Source organism: Poromitra crassiceps (assembly GCF_964638095.1).
Source record: "Poromitra crassiceps genome assembly, chromosome: 1".
Taxonomy (NCBI): domain Eukaryota; kingdom Metazoa; phylum Chordata; class Actinopteri; order Beryciformes; family Melamphaidae; genus Poromitra; species Poromitra crassiceps.
Genome location: NC_139623.1, coordinates 122,884,153 through 122,899,700, shown reverse-complemented (window position 1 = coordinate 122,899,700; position 15,548 = coordinate 122,884,153). Strand labels below are relative to the sequence as shown.

Below are 15,548 nucleotides of genomic sequence, written 5' to 3'. Positions count from 1 at the left end.
AGGTCATGCGATCCGCATTTGCCATGGCACACGAGCTGCATGCCTGCAGCTCGTGTGCCATGGCAAACTCTCACTGCAGCCAATTACAGTCTGGCCAGAGGTCTGCCGGTGTCAGCAGAAGTGCTACATCATCGATAACCATGAACTGCACGTGTGTGTTACCTGGGATGGTGTTGTCCAGGCAGAAGGCCAGAAATCCTCCGACAAACATCTCAGTGGAGAGAAGCACAGTGAGGATCTGATCGAGCTCCGCAACACCTGCAGACATGATAAGGGTTATTCCCTGCATGATCTCGAACCTAAGACCAGCCTGACCTGCGTCCCGGGTGAGCGTTCTATCGGTGCCGCATCTATGGGCTGACAGCCCGCAGTGCCGACAGCCCGCAATGCCGACAGCCCACAAGCAGAACCAGCTGAGTGAGACGCAGCGTGTCGGTGGACCGGCTGGAGCTAACCTCTCCCAGCCCACCATGCCTAAACCTAACCTCCCCCAGACCCTAACCCTAAACCTAACCTCTCCCACCCCACCCCCCACGCCTAAACCTAACCTCTCCCACCCACCCCACACCTAACCCTAAACCTAACCTAACCTCTCCCACCCACCCCACACCTAACCCTAGGCCTAAACCTAACGTCGGACGCTTGACGAGCCACATCAGAGGGATAGGGTGAGGGGTGAGGTGATGCATCGGTCAGCCTCTAGTTGCCGCTAGTCCTTTTCTAGTTTTCTCGGTGTGTCTGGGGCTTTAATCCCCTGATCAATCTCCCTGGTTCCCCCCAGTGGTCGCACCTCCCCAGCTGCCCCTCGTCTTGTTGATGACTTTCTCATATATATATATATATATATATATACAGTATATATATATATATATATATATATATATATATATATATGAATGTGTGAAATGTCAGTGAACCATGTATCATCTTAAATACTTTCACATAGGCTACTGTTGGATTTCTCCCTTTAATATGAAGCTACATGGGTCATGTCTGGTTTCTAATTAATCGGGAGGTTGTGTTGAATTCGATGTGGGTTTCATCATAGCAGCAAATTCACTTTGTATCATGTTTTCAAACATCAGAGGCGTTACCGCTTTACTTGCCGACACCAGTGTAACGAATCAGGTATTCGTCCAAGGAACCGGAGACTTGAAGTTGGTACAGGGCTTTTATTCTGTGGCTTCACATCAGCTCCTAGCGGTAGCTTCGCTGCTAGCTACACACACTCAGCTCCCTCTCATAGCTTGACTGACTATGCCTCAGACAGGATGGTCACATACACACCCTTCCCCCCAGGAACACACCCACACATATCAGTTCCTAGCTAAACACGGAAACACCACATTACACGTATACCTGGATCGCTACAATATATATATATATATATATATATATATATATATATATATATATATATATATATACTGTGTGTAATATGATGCATCGACACAGCAGAGGGTTAGGGTGAGGGGTGAGGTGATGCATCGGTCAGCCTCTAGTTGCCGCTAGTCCTTTTTTAGTTTTCTCGGTGTGTCTGGGGCTTTAATCCCCTGATCAATCTCCCTGGTTCCCCCCAGTGGTCGCACCTCCCCAGCTGCCCCTCGTCTTGTTGATGACTTTCTCATATATATAGTGTGTGTGTGTGTGTGTGTGTGTGTGTGTGTGTGTGTGTGTGTGTGTGTGTGTGTGTTACCTGTGTTACCTGTGTTAATGGAGTGCTTATGTGAGTCCAAGTAGTTGGGCAGCGTCAGACCGAAGAACATGGAGAATCCAAGAACAAAGAGATTCCTGGACGAATTCAGATCCACCAGCTGCAGGTTAGACAAGCCTACTGCTGTGATCATACCTGCAACATAATTATTATTATGATTGTGATGATGATGATGATGATGATGATGATGATGATGATGATTATCATTGATTTCTAGGGTGGAGACATCACAACTTCCCGAGTGACATCACAGTTGAGCAATCGTGCACCGCGCCAACTTTTGCCCAATTATATTATAGCCCATGGGCCAGACCAGATATCGAAGCCAAGGGAAGGACAGAATGTAAGGAAACAGTGGAATCCAGACCAGAGTTTTTCAGCATAGAGCAGAGATGTAGGGAAACAGTAGATGGATGAATCCAGAAGTAGGCGGTAATGCAACATAAAGGATGATGCCAACTGGCATAAAACACCACAGAAGAAGAAGACCAGATATCAGTACCATCTGGGTGGGCAAAACCTCACCTATACTAAATTGTTTATATCGTCAATATAAGTAAGTAATATATGATAGCCTTTCCACAGGAGTAGCTTTTTATATTTATTGAACATGGTCCAAACCCCAAAATTTCACATATCGGTACCACTCAAATGGGCAAATTCTAATCATGATTTTTGAACAGGTATATATCCATAGATGATCATTTTGTATGACAGCCTTTGCAGAATGGTAGCTTTGTCACAGTTATCAGCTCATGAATTTAGCCAGGCCCTACAATTAATTGGATTCTAGGCGCTGGTGCATATCTTGTTCTAGGCTCATTTTCAGGACCTTTACTCATGTTTTATGAACATCACAGACACAAACAACAAACACTGGAATACTCACAGGACTATAATGATTCAGAAAAGGTATACTGTACCCATACTATCCCATCGTGAGGGGTGAATTTGGCCTTTACGTTATAAGAATGACTTCTCGAGGGAAATGGGCCAGAACCCAAAATGTAACATATCGTACCATCCAGGTGGGTAAATAAGTTTCAAATCCATATACATCCCTAGATTATGTTTTATATTATAGACCTTGATGACTGGTAGCTTATTAGTGGTTATGCCTCTTAAATTATGGACTGCTGTCATACAAAACCAGGAAAGTGCCTTCCCTGGAAATCATTTTCTTTCATTATATCCTCTGCATGTGTCTGGACTACTGATTGTTAATATTCCATGTCTAGATATAGACATACTAACATACTATACGATACTATATTTCATAGATACAGTATACTATAGTTGTCTACTAAATCAGCACATTTCTCAGTCAAAAAGAGAGTAAATTGGCACGCTTCACAGTGTATAAATAATAATCATAATAATAATAATAATAATAATAATAATAATAATAATAATCATAATAATAATAATAATAATAATAGATAGGACTTATATAGCACTTTTCTAGGTACTCAAAGACACTTTACATGAAAACAAATGAGAATATAACATAAACATACACAAAATAAATACAGAACAAATACAAATATAAAGGTTACAGAGTGAAAGAGGATGGTGGAGGTGGAAGTCAGATATTGTAGGCAACAACCTGGCCTTCATCAGGGCAAAGAGGCTCTTCTCCTCTTTGCCCTGATGAAGGCCAGGTTGTTGGCTGAAACATGTTGGCTTGGCTTTTAATTGTTCCAATATGAACTAAGCCTTTTATTAAAGCTTTTTTAATTATTAGAAGAGTGCCTTGGTCTATTTTTTCTTTTGATTTCATGCGGTACTTGGTCTTGGTGATCGGGAAGGTTGGCATCGGCAGGTCGGAGGTGGTGAGTGGGGGAGTGGCGATGGAGGAGATCTGTCAGGTATGGGGGGCGAGATTATTGAGAGCTTTGGAAGTGATGAGGATTTTGAAATGATTTGGTCCTGTATTGGAAGCCAGTGAAGGTGTTGGAGGATGGGTGTGATCTTAACAGCTACATTAAAATGTTTCCAGTCTTTCAGGACAATATCAGGACAACCTACCCTTCCTGAGACACCATGCCACCCATGTGGGCAACATCATCATCGTCATCCACATCTGAGTCTGTCAGCTGTGCAGCAGGCTCTTCTTCACTGTGTTGGTTGGCACATGTTTGTAGTTTGCACAAGTTTGTGCACCTTAGACCATTATTGATACATGTGCACTCTGGTGGTTTGCAAGACCTCACACACAGAGCAACTGCAAGACAGCATCTGGTGCTGGGGAACCGCACAAGCACGGCCAAGCTCAAGGAATGCTTCTTGATAGGTCCTGTCTATCTTCAACTGTTTCAGGGTGCCCACTTTCCCACATCCTGCAAATGTGCTGACAGTGTCGGCAGAGATGGGCAGTATTTAAAATACTTGTATTTGAAATACGTATTTCAACTACTTTTTTGTATTTTGTAATTTGTATTTGGCTGGGCAGAGAAAAATGAGATGTAATTTGTATCAAGATACTTTCAGATCTTGTATTTTGTGTATTTCAAATACATAAAATACATTTTTCTTGTGAACATTGACACAGGTTTAAACTAAAGATGGAGAAATTAGTTGTACTAAAAACAACTAAGTGAACTAAACTGAAACCTGATATGAATAAACAGAGAAATTACTTGTACTAAAAGACAACTAACTGGACTGAACTGAAACCTGATTTGAATAGGAGAAATTAGTTGTACTAAAAACAACTAAGTGAACTAAACTGAACTGAAACCTGATATGAAAAGATGGAGAAATAAGGTGTATTGAAAAACAACTAACTGAACTGAAACCTGATGTGAAAAGATGGAGAAATTAGTTGTACTAAAAACAACTAAGTGAACTAAACTGAAACCTGATATGAATAAACAGAGAAATTACTTGTACTAAAAAACAACTAACTGGACTGAACTGAAACCTGATTTGAATAGGAGAAATTAGTTGTACTAAAAACAACTAAGTGAACTAAACTGAACTGAAACCTGATATGAAAAGATGGAGAAATAAGGTGTATTGAAAAACAACTAACTGAACTGAAACCTGATGTGAAAAGATGGAGAAATTAGTTGTACTAAAAACAACTAAGTGAACTAAACTGAAACCTGATATGAATAGATGGAGAAATAAGTTGAAAAAACAACTAACTGAACTAAACTGAAACCTGATATGATTCAGAATAGATAGAGAAATAAGTTGTACTGAAAAACAACTAACTGAACTAAACTGAAAGCTGATATGATTCAAATAGATTGAGAAATAAGTTGTATTGAAAAACTAACTAACTGAACTAAACTGAAACCTGATGTGAATAGCTGAAGAAATAAGTTGTACTGGAAAAAAAACAACTAACTGAACTATACTAAAACCTGATATGAATAGATTGAGAAATAAGTTGTACTGAAAAAAAACCTAACTGAACTAAACTGAAACCTGATTTGAATAGGAGAAATTAGTTGTACTGAAAAACAACTAACTGTCATAAACCTGATTTGAATAGATGGAGAAATTAGTTATACTGAAAAACTATAACTGAACACCAAAGTACCCTAATAAAAATCAAAAATGTCTTTCTGTTGCTACAAGGATGTCTGAGCTTCACTGTGCATAATGATGGCTGTGCAGATTTTGACACTAGAATGGTGTTACCACTGCTGATAGTGGAAAGTTGTATTCAGTGAGTGATTGTTCTTAAGTAATTATGTTCTAGATAGCCAGGTTGTTTTGGATTTTGTTTATGAAGCAGAAGGAGGGGAAGTCATTTTAAGGATGTAAGGATTTGAACAAGAGTCCAATTTCATGGAAGGCCTTTTTTGTTTGAGATGCAGTTTCTCATCGTTCCTCTCACCGATTCACAATTTCACAACCTTAGACAGGATGTGCATCAGGGCATTCAATTCCTGAAATGTAACCTTTTCTAGTTGTATAAATATGTTTGCACGTTAAATAAATACTGTGACGACAAGTTACTGACATGGTGGTGAATGTGAAGTTGTTTAAAGGGGACCTACTATGCCTTTTACCTATTTCAGTTATTTATATATTGTGTTATGATGTCAGATATCTATGGCTAAACATAGTCAAAGTTCCAAAACTTGAGGTTAACATGCAGAAATGCTGCCTTTAAGTCAAAAGCCCTCACAGAAGGTGATTAACATGAGCTGAAGGAGAAATTAGTTCTACTGAAAAACAACTAAAACTAAAATGGAAGAACTGCAGTGTGTTAGGGAGTACACATACTGTGACAGAGGACTAAAGAGAGGATTTACTGTCTCTAAGGAAACCAGAAAATTTCACTTTTGAATAGCTGAAATCAGAGAATTAGGACATTTTCCTTAAAGAAATGTCTCTAAATGATTAATAGATCATCAAAATAGGCAATTAATTTAATATTTGGCAATTCATCTATGAATTGACTAATCGTTGCAGCTCTTTATAAGTTTTTATAAAATGTATTTTCATGTATTTTCAAAATACAAAATACATATTTGTATCTCAAATACATTTTCAGACAGGTATTTTGTAATTGTATTGTGATACATTTTTTGAGCAAGTATTTGTAATTTGTATCAAAATACTTTATGATGTATTTTCGCCCATCTCTGAGTGTCGCAGCCGGTGAACGCGTTCATGCCAATCAAGGCACCAGCAATACTATTGCCGAGTGATTGGCATAGTTTGGTGATGTCCAATAACCTTGTCCTCTTCTGTGTTCCACATCTTTGGTACATTAGGCATGGGCACTGGCGATTATACATTGGTGCACCGGATGCACGTGCAACCCCTAGTGGCCAGATGATTTTTTTATTTTATTTTGACATATAAACGATAGTTGATGAGGGCTGCCGGGGCGGCTCACCCTACAGGCGAAACAGGCAGGCCTGCCTGGGGCGCCAGTTCGGCTCGGGCGCTCTGTAGCCCTCACAAAACAACAACAAACACAAACAAAAATCTAATCTTTTTGTGTTAGGCCACCCACATTTTTGGTGTTTGCGGTGCCCACTTTTGGTTGAAAAAGTACCCATGGGGTTTGATGATATCTCTGAACATGTTCCCAGATTTTTGTGATGATTCGATAATCAGTCATGAAATTATGGCAATTTAGCTGACATGCCATGTGCTCTCACTATTTAAGAGAAAAAGCTGCATTCAGCGATGTTGTGTTAAAATAAGTGTAAAATGGCTCTACAGTATATTCTGACAGCAATCACTGTAATAGAGTGTTTGGTCAGTAACTTGGAACCCCCAACCGCCCACTGTCCTATATCTCTCTCCTGTAGTCCTGCAGGCAGGGCGGACGTATCTCCGCAACCATAAGTCGTAGAGACTCACGGATGGCGGTGTTGGATTCGGGGTGAAAAAACATATAGTCCTTTAAAGGCATCACAATCTGACATTCCGTTTCCCAGAAAATGTCAACTTTTCTCTGATTGGATAGTGGGAGGTCACTGCCAATTTTGATCCAATCAGAGAAAAGTTGACATTTTCTGGGAAACGGAAGGCCCGTGCGACACCCGGATGGTACCGATCTTATATTTTGGGCTCTGGCCCATTTCCCTCGAGAAGTCATTCTTCTGTCTTAAAGACCAAATTCACCCCTCACGATGGGATAGTATGGGTACATTATACCTTTTCTGAATCATTATAGTCCTGTGAGTATTCCAGTCTTTGTTGTTTGTGTCTGTGATGTTCCTAGATGCCACAGTGCTGAAAGAAATGTTATAGTTTAGGCAACAACTGTGAAAAAATTAATGTCACTGACACTTTGAAGAGCCCATGTGACCTCTTTCTTTGTCAGACAGAGCCACAACTGAGCTTAAATGACAGCTAAGAAGCTATCCTTTAAAATGGCATGGTCTCATAAAACATGAGTAAAGGTCCTGTAAATGAGCCTAGAACAGGATATGCACCAGCGCCTAGGATCCAATTCATTGTCGGTGCTGGCTGGCTAACGTCATGAGCTGATGACAAAGCTACCATTCTGCAAAGGCCATACTAAAATATCATCTGTGACACGGGCTGGTAATTTGAGTACAAAGTGGGCCGAGGTCATTTTTCTGTTTTTTGCAGATTATGAAACTACAGACTGTAAGCTTGCAAATGATGTGTCACACATCAAAATCGGAAAATAAATGAAGAAGATCTGCTTATTTGAATGTTGGTACACCTCAAATCAAGTTTCGTGGAAAATGGAAGACTGGTTGGCTTGGTTCAAGCCTTAAAACTCGTTATATAAGGATTTTTCGAAATGTCTATGGCGAAAATGAATGAGGAATTCATTTCTGGGGCAATGTCACACTGCCACCAGCACTTAGCATTAGCGTTAGCTTGTTAGCTGCTAGCTGTGACTTCATCTGTTACTGCAGCCAAACAACGTTAGTACATTAATGAAAGTAAACGTTTAACTTAAGTTCAGGAGCTGGGCCACGCCTCAACCACTCCCCCAACTTCCTAACCACCCCTCTAAACCACTCCTCTAATTACGTGGCAATATTACTACACCTGGTTAACCTGCCTCACCCTGTTTGTCTCGATCTCTCGACAGACAGGTTGTGCAGGCAGCACACATACATCACACACTTTACACATCAGTAAACTTTGCCAAACGCTGGAATTACCATTTCAAACAGCCAAACTCACCGCAATCCAGATCTGCAATCCACCCGATTCAGACGGCGACTGCGTGATTTGCTACCGATTAGCAGCGTCCACCAGACATGCTATCGTCACATCACAGCCTCCGTGCCAAAGCAGAGTCTCCACGGCCAGCCAGATGGCATCATCAGTCAATATTCCTGGGCCAAATCGACTCGACAAACGCGGAAGGCGATTCATTCCAGCGAGGCAGCGCATCTTCTTCAACTACGTTTCCCGGTGTCATGCCGAATTCCCTTCAACACGGCGCACCCAGGTCTTCACGTGCCAAACTCCACGTTCACACAACGGAGCCGAATACAGACTTTACTGTCACCTGCACCCAACGTTCCAGAGAAGGAAATGCATCCCCTTTCAACATAAGAGAGAGAGGAAAAGCGATAGTAATTCATGCCATTCAGCATCCATCACAACAAACTTTCCGAGCAGACAGCGCTTCCGGGTCCTGCTTGGCAGAGCCAATCCAGAGCCAAACCTGCGAGAGCCATGAGCCAATCACCGTCAGCGCTGTCCGGTTTGATGTCACAGTGCCACCGAAGCTGCAGACGGCTGCAGCCAGGTCGTATATTCCCTGGCTCCCTCTGCCAGACATTCACAGCTGATCTCATCTCTTCATGTATTATGTTTACATTCATTCAAAACATGATATTCAAGACATATCCCGTCAAGACATATCCCGTCCATCACAACAAACTTTCCGAGCAGACAGCGCTTCCGGGTCCTGCTTGGCAGAGCCAATCCAGAGCCAAACCTGCGAGAGCCATGAGCCAATCACCGTCAGCGCTGTCCGGTTTGATGTCACAGTGCCACTGAGGCTGCAGACGGCTGCAGCCAGGTCGTATATTCCCTGGCTCCCTCTGCCAGACATTCACAGCTGATCTCATCTCTTCATGTATTATGTTTACATTCATTCAAAACATGATATTCAAGTCATATCCCGTGCCTGCTCCCTATGTCTCCCATCTCTCAGCTGATCTCAGCTTCCCTCTCATCCCAGTCCCGCAGGCTGCACAAAAACCCTGTACACATGCATCCTTTCATCCCTTCATCCCTCAATTCCTCTAACTCTCATTCAGCCAAGAACAGCAACATGGCTTCTGCCCCCACTTTCTCTGTCTCAGCCAACACGGCTTCGGCTAATCAGCCCAACCCTCCTCTTTTCCCAACTGGTCTGTCCTTGTCGCCCCCCCCCCCCCCCCCTCAACCCCCCCTCCCTTCCCCATCACCCAAATGTATAACTCACCTGGCTGTCTCTCTAACCATAACACCTCCACAGCTGATCCCTAGCCTTACCTCAGTTCTCCAGCCTTCACCACAGCACCACCTACGGCCGGTGTTTCAGTTATTACTACAGCGCCACCTACAGTCAGTCCCCATCAGAACCGATATTGCGCTACCACGAGTTTCAAGTTCCAATACTTCATTGCCTTTCATCATCGTTGACAGGAATTCAATTTAGTGAGCTCAATCACAGAACACAACAAGACACGACGACATACCACAGGACGGTCGTCGTGGTCTACCCGCTTCACTCAGGGAATGACACAGAGCCCTGCCATCCAGTTCCAGCATTGGCAGCAGCCAATCTAGGCAGGAGCACCTGGCTACAGGAGGCCACCCCCCACCCCCCCCCCCCCGCAACCTACATCCAGCAATCGCTGGACTCCTTCATCCCTCATCCCTTCATCCCCTCGACCCCTTCATCTCTCCTCACATGGCAACAGCCCGGCCCACATGGCAACAGCCCGGCCCACATGGCTTCAGCCTGGTCCACATTGTCTATCCTCACCAGTTTTATCTGTCAGCTGCTACAGACGCAACTTTCTCCAACAGCTACTGCAGACGCAGTCAGCCTCATCTACTGAACAGAGTAGAGTTCACTCCATCAGCTACTGCAGACGCAGTCAGCCTCATCTACTGCACAGAGTAGAGTTCAATCCATCAGCTACTGCAGACGCAGTCAGCCTCATCTACTGCACAGAGTAGAGTTCAATCCATCAGCTACTGCAGACGCAGTCAGCCTCATCCACTGCACAGAGTAGAGTAGAGTTCACTCCATCAGCTACTGCAGACGCAGTCAGCCTCATCTACTGCACATAGTAGAGTTCAATTCATCAGCTACTGCAGATGCAGTCAGCCTCATCTACTGCACAGAGTAGAGTTCAAACCATCAGCCACTGCAGATGCAGTCAGCCTCATCTACTGCACAGAGTAGAGTTCAAACCATCAGCCACTGCAGACGCAGTCAGCCTCATCTACCGCACAGAGTAGAGTAGTGTTCATTCCATCAGCTACTGCAGACGCAGTCTGCCTCATCCACTGCACAGAGTAGAGTAGAGTTCACTCCATCAGCTACTGCAGACGCAGTCAGCCTCATCTACTGCACAGAGTAGAGTTCAATCCATCAGCTACTGCAGATGCAGTCAGCCTCATCTACTGCACAGAGTAGAGTTCAATCCATCAGCTACTGCAGATGCAGTCAGCCTCATCAACTGCACAGAGTAGAGTTCAAACCATCAGCCACTGCAGACGCAGTCAGCCTCATCTACCACGCAGAGTAGTGTTCACTCCATCAGCTACTGCAGACGCAGTCTGCCTCATCCACTGCACAGAGTAGAGTAGAGTTCACTCCATCAGCTACTGCAGACGCAGTCAGCCTCATCTAATGCACAGAGTAGAGTTCAATCCATCAGCTACTGCAGACGCAGTCAGCCTCATCTAATGCACAGACTAGCCTCATCTACCGCACAGAGTAGTGTTCACTCCATCAGCTATTGCAGATAGTCTGCCCCATCAGTTACGGCACAGAGCAGAGCAGTTACGCCGTCAGCTGTCGAGATGCAGTTAGCTCCATCTGCCACCGCAGAGTGCAGTTCCATTCATCAGTCACTGCACAGAACGCAGTTCAATTCATCAGCCGCTGCAGACGCAGTTCACTCCTTCAGTCACTGCACAGAACGCAGTTCAATTCATCAGTTGCTGCAGATGCAGTTCACTCCTTCAGTCACTGCACAGAACGCAGTTCAATTCATCAGTTGCTGCAGATGCAGTTCACTCCTCAGTCACTGCACAGAACGCAGTTCAATTCATCAGTTGCTGCAGATGCAGTTCACTCCTCAGTCACTGAACAGAACGCAGTTCAATTCATCAGTTGCTGCAGATGCAGTTCACTCCTTCAGTCACTGCACAGAACGCAGTTCAATTCATCAGTTGCTGCAGATGCAGTTCACTCCTTCAGTCACTGCACAGAACGCAGTTCAATTCATCAGTTGCTGCAGATGCAGTTCACTCCTCAGTCACTGCACAGAACGCAGTTCAATTCATCAGTTGCTGCAGATGCAGTTCACTCCTTCAGTCACTGCACAGAACGCAGTTCAATTCATCAGTTGCTGCAGATGCAGTTCACTCCTTCAGTCACTGCACAGAACGCAGTTCAATTCATCAGTTGCTGCAGACGCAGTTCACTCCTTCAGTCACTGCACAGAACGCAGTTCAATTCATCAGTTGCTGCAGATGCAGTTTACTCCTTCAGTCACTGCACAGAACGCAGTTCAATTCATCAGTCGCTGCAGATGCAGTTTACTCCTTCAGTCACTGCACAGAACGCAGTTCAATTCATCAGTCGCTGCAGATGCAGTTCACTCCTTCAGTCACTGCACAGAACCCAGTTCAATTCATCAGTCGCTGCAGACGCAGTTTACTCCTTCAGTCACTGCACAGAACGCAGTTCAATTCATCAGCTGCTACAGACCCATCAGCTGCTGCGGAGGCAGTTCGCCACATCAGCCTCAGATAGGCCATTTTTTGGGGGCAGGTAGGGTCTGGGAAGTCCCAACTCATCCACCCTCACTCCTCCTAACAGGAATACAGACACTTCATCTCAGGAACAGCCACGTCATTCTACTAGCTCCTAGAAGCCATCTTAAAAGGCCTCTTACTCGCAATTCTCTCTCCACTCAGCCTGTATCAGTTCTCTACATTCGGTCAACATATCTTCAATGGTTAAGCTACTCATAAATCCACGCTTACGCCGGATTCAGGCTGCGGAGGTCCCCCGAATTACTGACCTCACCTGCCTATGGTCTTCTCCTCATCCCAGTCTACCGGTCATAACTACCTGCATTTGCCACTCCAACGGAGCAATATATTATCAGAGAATCGGTCTCCCGACCTACTTCCACCTCAACTCCTATCTTAGTTATACAAGCCAGCGACTAAATACAACAGTTTCAGGCATGCCACAGGCATCACCTCAACATCCACTCTCTTCATGGAAACAGGAAGAATTGCCACACTATTCTGGTTCCAGAAGTACCTACACCGAGTCTCAGCTCCAGGCTTATCTCCAGAACACTATTCAAGCCACTCCTCCATAGACGTCAGACTGAGCACATCGAACCAAACCATCGAGCCCCTCGACCTTTCGTAATCTCTCGCATGTCGCTTCTGCATCCTGAATGATCTTAACGATCTCCATGATCTTAACGATCTCAATGATCTTAACGATCTCAATGATCTTAACGATCTCAAGGATCAGTCAAGCTCACGTGCAACTCAGCTCAACTTAATCCGACTTATTTTGGGGGCCTGAAATCTGCTCGGGCTGAAACACGCCTCACGCCAGACCCGCTCAGGCAGACCACGTCTGAGACGGAACCCCCACCCTGAGTCTCCCTCTGCCCCGGTCATCAGGACGTTCCCCCCGGAACACGTGACCTCCTGGAACAGACGGCTCATCTCGCACCCACACTACACCATACACAACTCATTCTCTTCAGTAAAGAACCTTAACGATACTCTTGTTGTGGCGTGGTCCTTGCTAGTGAAATGAAAGTTAACGTTTAACTTAAGTTCAGGAGCTGGGCCACGCCTCAACCACTCCCCCAACTTCCTAACCACCCCTCTAAACCACTCCTCTAATTACGTGGCAATATTACTACACCTGGTTAACCTGCCTCACCCTGTTTGTCTCGATCTCTCGACCCACCCTCCCTCCCTTGTATATCTCATCCCTCAATCCCCTATCCCTTCCCGCACCCCTCAACCCTTAACATCCTCATTCCCTCTCACTAGGCACGGTGCATGCCTCTCCACGTCTCGTTCTAGGATCCATCCGGGGGGGCCTGAAATCTGCTCGGGCTGAAACACGCCTCACGCCAGACCCACTCGGCAGACCACGTCTGAGACGGAACCCCCACCCTGAGTCTCCCTCTGCCCCGGTCATCAGGACGTTCCCCCCGGAACACGTGACCTCCTGGAACAGACGGCTCATCTCGCACCCACACTACACCATACACAACTCATTCTCTTCAGTAAAGAACCTTAACGATACTCTTGTTGTGGCGTGGTCCTTGCTAGTGAATGACTCAATAACGTTACTTGGCAGAGGGTCGCTCGTACTGAGCACGTCCTCGTCAAACTGACGGTGAAAAAAGAAAAAAAAAATCGTTTGACGACTTATTTGAGGGAGTGTAATTATGTTATCGATCACATTTGCTACCTGTTGCTCTTTGAAGTTGTGATGTTTGTCTGTGTTTGGTCAGCTCCCTTTGCCAGTTCGCCTCCGCACTTTTAAACATTGTTTACAGGCGGGCTATGTAGTGTCCATCCCTGTCAGCAACGTAAGCAAAATAACTCGAAATAACATATTTCGCTCTCTAGACCGGACAAGACCGCATGCGCTCACAGCAGCCATGTTTGTTGTGTTGAAGCAAGCACTGAATGAGTGAAGGAGAGGAGGGGGGGACGCCCACGACACCCACACGGACACACTGTCACATGCATGTAACTTTAACATTACGTTATTTCTTTTAAAAGCACGCAAATTATTTTTAACTCAGCGTAAATGAACGTCATGAAAACACATCTATTCACATCGAAAAAATAACACATTTAAAGGAGAATTTCGGTTTTTTACACCACGGTCCTCATTTCCAGTTTAGAATATGATGTTTTACTCACCGAAATAGTTTTCCGTCATTCGGATGCCCAGGGAAGATTTTGAGCTCCGAGTACACTCTTCAAACAGGCTAGAACCGCTAGAACGTGAGCCCACGGGGCATTCTGCACGGCAGTGCACGCGCTCTCTAAATTACACTTTTTCTGTCAGATCACGGTTCATTATGGTTGTAAATATAATTATCTAGCTAATAGCTACAAGCTAGGCTAACAACAACACCGGAGTCAGCGTTGATCTGCCCCGGTGGGGTTACAGTGCGTATCGTCCCCCTTCTGTGGTTTCTCTGAAGAAGTGGTTTCACAGAGGGGGACGATACGCACTGTAACCCCACCGGGGCAGATCAACGCTGACTCCGGTGTTGTTGTTAGCCTAGCTTGTAGCTATTAGCTAGATAATTATATTTACAACCATAATGAACCGTGATCTGACAGAAAAAGTGTCATTTAGAGAGCGCGTGCACTGCCGTGCAGAATGCCCCGTGGGCTCACGTTCTAGCGGTTCTAGCCTGTTTGAAGAGTGTACTCGGAGCTCAAAATCTTCCCTGGGCATCCGAATGACGGAAAACTATTTCGGTGAGTAAAACATCATATTCTAAACTGGAAATGAGGACCGTGGTGTAAAAAAACGAAATTCTCCTTTAAAGGGTCTTTTCAATACTTTTCAAGGGTCTTGATTTTCCCTAAATTGAATTTCCAACTTTCAAGACTTTTCAAGACCCCACGGATACCCTGTACATAAGTGTAACCGTTCAAGTGAATTTATGTCATATTCATGGTAAACACAAGCCCTCTTGCACGTAGCAACACACACCGATTTAATGTTACTTTTAGTAGCGTAGAGTGAGCATTGATAAGAAGCGACAACTACTCCATTGTTCCATTGCAACAGAGCACAAGAGACCGGCCATTTTGGGGCGCAACAAGCCTCTATTGTCCCGTAACCATTATTTTCCGCGCCACAATGGCCACGCTGCTGTTGTAAATGATCGCTTCTTTCCTTCAATACTCTTTATTACTGTTCGACGATACACACACCAGAACGCGATACTAAAACACACATCCAACCTTAACTAGATGGTCGCACAGTCCCTAAAACAGAAACAAGACGTAACGTTAGTTAGGGATCATGATTAAAGTCACCTAGGACTAGGTGAGGAAAAGCCAGAAGTGTTCTGCACTGACTGCATCAGTAAAGTTCCCATAACGAACATGTGTATTT

At 44.6% G+C, this 15,548-nt stretch overlaps 1 protein-coding gene across 1 annotated transcript in view; it reads right to left on the bottom strand.

Moving 5' to 3' along the window:
- slc23a1 (solute carrier family 23 member 1) overlaps positions 1-15,548 on the bottom strand; it is a gene marked incomplete at both ends in the record, with an annotated part of 55,510 nt that overhangs the window by 1,928 nt on the left and 38,034 nt on the right. The window contains 2 exons of the mRNA XM_083632895.1: positions 163-258; positions 1,706-1,849. Of these exons, the coding sequence (XP_083489021.1) occupies positions 163-258; positions 1,706-1,849 (240 nt within the window). The remainder of the gene's footprint in view (positions 1-162; positions 259-1,705; positions 1,850-15,548) is intronic.